Genomic DNA, 1,551 nt, shown 5'->3' on the forward strand with positions numbered 1-1,551 from the left:
TGTTTGAATGGGGTCGGCGCTTTAACCAGGAATGTTAATACATTTCACAGACAAGCAGGGATTGCAGTAAATCAGAGGGATTACTAACTTGTAGCACTCTATCAGGCTCTCTAAATCGGTGCATTGTACTGTGTCAACGTTCACGACCAGACAATCACCGTCTCCCCAATATTTAAGTTTGCTGGGGAGCACGTATTAAAATGCTCCGATCATTTATTGCAGGCATCCACACACTTTCTCCATAGGAGAGAGGGGCGTGGTGGTGCTGAATTTTATTCTAGGCTGAGCTCAGAGAAAGCTCGCTAGGAGTCTAAGCAAGCAAGGGGTCAAAACTTACCAGGTCACATCCGAGCCGTCATCCCTGACCAGATTGTAAGCTTCTCTGCATGCCTCTTTGTCGATTTTAGTTGCCATTTGCTCGAGGAGAATCGGCGTTCAGGGGGGAAGACGGGATTTTGGCTGAATGAAAGCTCTGTCCTCTTGCAGAGAGAGAGAAAAAAAAAATAAAAGAAAATAAAGAAAATTAGAGGCAAGGAATCTTTTCTGCGGTCAGGGCTTTGACCCAGGCAGGCTCTGTAAAGGTCCAACAGGCGATCTGCTGAGCGGGCAAGGAAATAATGATGTAGCTTTGTGCCCCTTTTTCCTGCTGCAGCCAGTCATACAGTATTGCTCACAGCCTTACTGAAAGATCAGTCCAAGCTGAGCTTTACCCCTTCACTGCCTGACTGCGCAGAGCTCGGCTCTGCTCTGCTGGAGCTCTGCCTCCGGGTCCCAAGGCAGGTGGAGGCAGGGGAACCGGCCTCTTCTGAGCTCCTTTCTGCCAATCAAAATGGGAAGCAGTGGAGGAACACCCCTTGCTTTGCAGCCTAGTGGTGGTTCCTCACCCCCTCCTCTTGGCTTTTCTCCCCCCATTCTCTTCTGCAAAGCATTACTGGGATTTCAATGTGATGATGTCATGGTTTTAGCTCGAGGATGCAGGAAGCCTATGAAACCGAACCAAATCCTTGCCAGGGATCTGCAGTGGGCCCCAGTGGCTTGATGGCCGAGGTGGTCTTTTGTAGACCAGTTTGAAGGCAAGGGTACATGTCGCTACACTGGCTGGAACAGAAAGTGATGCATTACACAGTCAGGAAAGCGAGGGATCAGGAGACAGGGGACAACACGGTGCAAGAGGAAAGCATCCCTGCCAGCACCTCTGGTTGGAGAAGAGGTTCCAGAAGATGTGGAGGGAGCAGAACAGGAGGAGACCTGGCAAGGAGCTCTCTGGTGCAGGTAGGAGCCGTGAAAGAAAGAGGTTGTATCCTGAATGGGGAGAGATGGGGCATTTTCCAAAGGTGGGGAGCCAGCTACATAGGGAAGCAGCCTTAGAGACAGGAGGACAGGGTAGATGCCACAAAAGCTCACACAAATAGAGGCATTTTTATTTATTTCATTTTTTGCTAATGCAAGTGAAGACAAAAAGAAAGAAGGGTCAAATAAATATGCTGCATGCAAATAGCTGGCTACAGGAAGAAAGGAAGCCACCAAAAAGCGTTACCCCAGGCAGGAATG

At 49.3% G+C, this 1,551-nt stretch overlaps 2 protein-coding genes across 2 annotated transcripts in view; one reads left to right on the plus strand and one right to left on the minus strand.

The window, feature by feature from the left end:
* The window catches only part of COTL1 (coactosin like F-actin binding protein 1), a 28,314-nt gene extending 27,485 nt beyond the window's left edge, over window positions 1-829 (minus strand). The window contains exon 1 of the mRNA XM_006022738.3: window positions 338-829. Within this exon, the coding sequence (XP_006022800.1) occupies window positions 338-414 (77 nt within the window). The 5' untranslated portion in view covers window positions 415-829. The remainder of the gene's footprint in view (window positions 1-337) is intronic.
* A 311-nt stretch (window positions 830-1,140) lies between these two features.
* KLHL36 (kelch like family member 36) overlaps window positions 1,141-1,551 on the plus strand; it is a 20,268-nt gene continuing 19,857 nt past the window's right edge. Inside the window, exon 1 of the mRNA XM_006022742.3 lies at window positions 1,141-1,272. The gene's annotated coding sequence lies outside the window, so the exon portion shown is untranslated. The remainder of the gene's footprint in view (window positions 1,273-1,551) is intronic.

The sequence above is a fragment of the Alligator sinensis genome, unplaced genomic scaffold (assembly GCF_000455745.1).
Source record: "Alligator sinensis unplaced genomic scaffold, ASM45574v1 scaffold228_1, whole genome shotgun sequence".
Lineage (NCBI taxonomy): Eukaryota > Metazoa > Chordata > Crocodylia > Alligatoridae > Alligator > Alligator sinensis.